The sequence below is a fragment of the Capsicum annuum genome, unplaced genomic scaffold, assembly GCF_002878395.1.
Source record: "Capsicum annuum cultivar UCD-10X-F1 unplaced genomic scaffold, UCD10Xv1.1 ctg21757, whole genome shotgun sequence".
NCBI classification, from domain to species: Eukaryota; Viridiplantae; Streptophyta; class Magnoliopsida; order Solanales; family Solanaceae; genus Capsicum; species Capsicum annuum.
The window spans coordinates 1-1,015 of NW_025827729.1; the positions used below are offsets into that span (position 1 = coordinate 1).

At 40.9% G+C, this 1,015-nt stretch overlaps 1 protein-coding gene across 1 annotated transcript; it reads right to left on the bottom strand.

Annotated features, from left to right (window-relative positions):
• Positions 1 to 8: 8 nt before the first annotated feature.
• Positions 9 to 847, bottom strand: LOC107856738 (LEAF RUST 10 DISEASE-RESISTANCE LOCUS RECEPTOR-LIKE PROTEIN KINASE-like 2.1; the record flags this gene model as incomplete). Its single annotated transcript, XM_047402447.1, is given in 1 exon segment — positions 9 to 847. A coding segment is annotated over 1 exon segment (839 nt), but the record flags the coding sequence as incomplete, so codon positions are not given.
• Between the last annotated feature and the right edge of the window lie 168 nt (positions 848 to 1,015).

Sequence of the window (1,015 nt, forward strand, 5' to 3'; positions counted from 1 at the left end):
TGTGGAAAGTAGATCTCACTCGTGCGATCAGCTCCAGCGTCAACATTTTTTCTTCCTCCAACCATCTCTAGGACCATCATTCCGTAGCTATAGACGTCAGACTTGTGAGAGACACCTCCCAAATTTCTGCAAACAATTTCTGGAGCGATATAACCGCTGGTTCCTCGTGCACCTAACATTGATACAATGCTCTCCTTTTTAACACAAAGTTTGGCAAGACCAAAGTCGGAGATCTTAGGACAAAAATCTTCATCAAGGAGGATATTATGAGGTTTTATATCAAAATGCAATATCCGAGTGATACAACCACGATGCAAGTACTCCAATCCTCGAGCTATGCCTAGTGCAATTTTGTACAATATTGGCCAACCCAATTGGCGAACATTTTCGGATCTTTCTTCGTAGATAAACTTTTCAAGTGATCCGTTCGGCATGAATTCATATACGAGAGCTCTTTTGCGTCCCTCAAAACAAAATCCCACAAGGCTCACAATGTTGACATGTGATGTCCTGCTAATACTTTCCACCTCGTTAATGAATTCTTCACCACTGCCATTTAGTTCATTCAGGACCTTCACTGCCACTTGACTCCCATTATCCAAACTTCCTCCGTATACAATACCAAATCCTCCTTGACCAAGTTTGTTTTTGAAGCAACTGGTTATCTTTTTGACCTCTGAATAGTTGTATCTCTTTGGAGCATATGACCCATGGTTATTCAGAAATGCTTCAATTTTCCGGTGATCCTCAGCTTTTGATTCCCAAAAACTGAGGCATTTGTGCCAGGAAATCTTTATTTTGAAGCAGAAAAGCAAAATCAAGATCCCAGCACAAGTGAAAATGGAACCTGCAACTGCTGAAAAACAAGTTAAGTCATGCACTGGAAAGATGTTTGTAAGCAGGGATGTCACTTTTAAGGGACACATTTTCCCTTTCCAACAATTGAAGCAAGGTCATTCTATTCCTATATTTTTGGAGTTAGCAGATGTTCCCACATCAGCACATGTGCCTACTC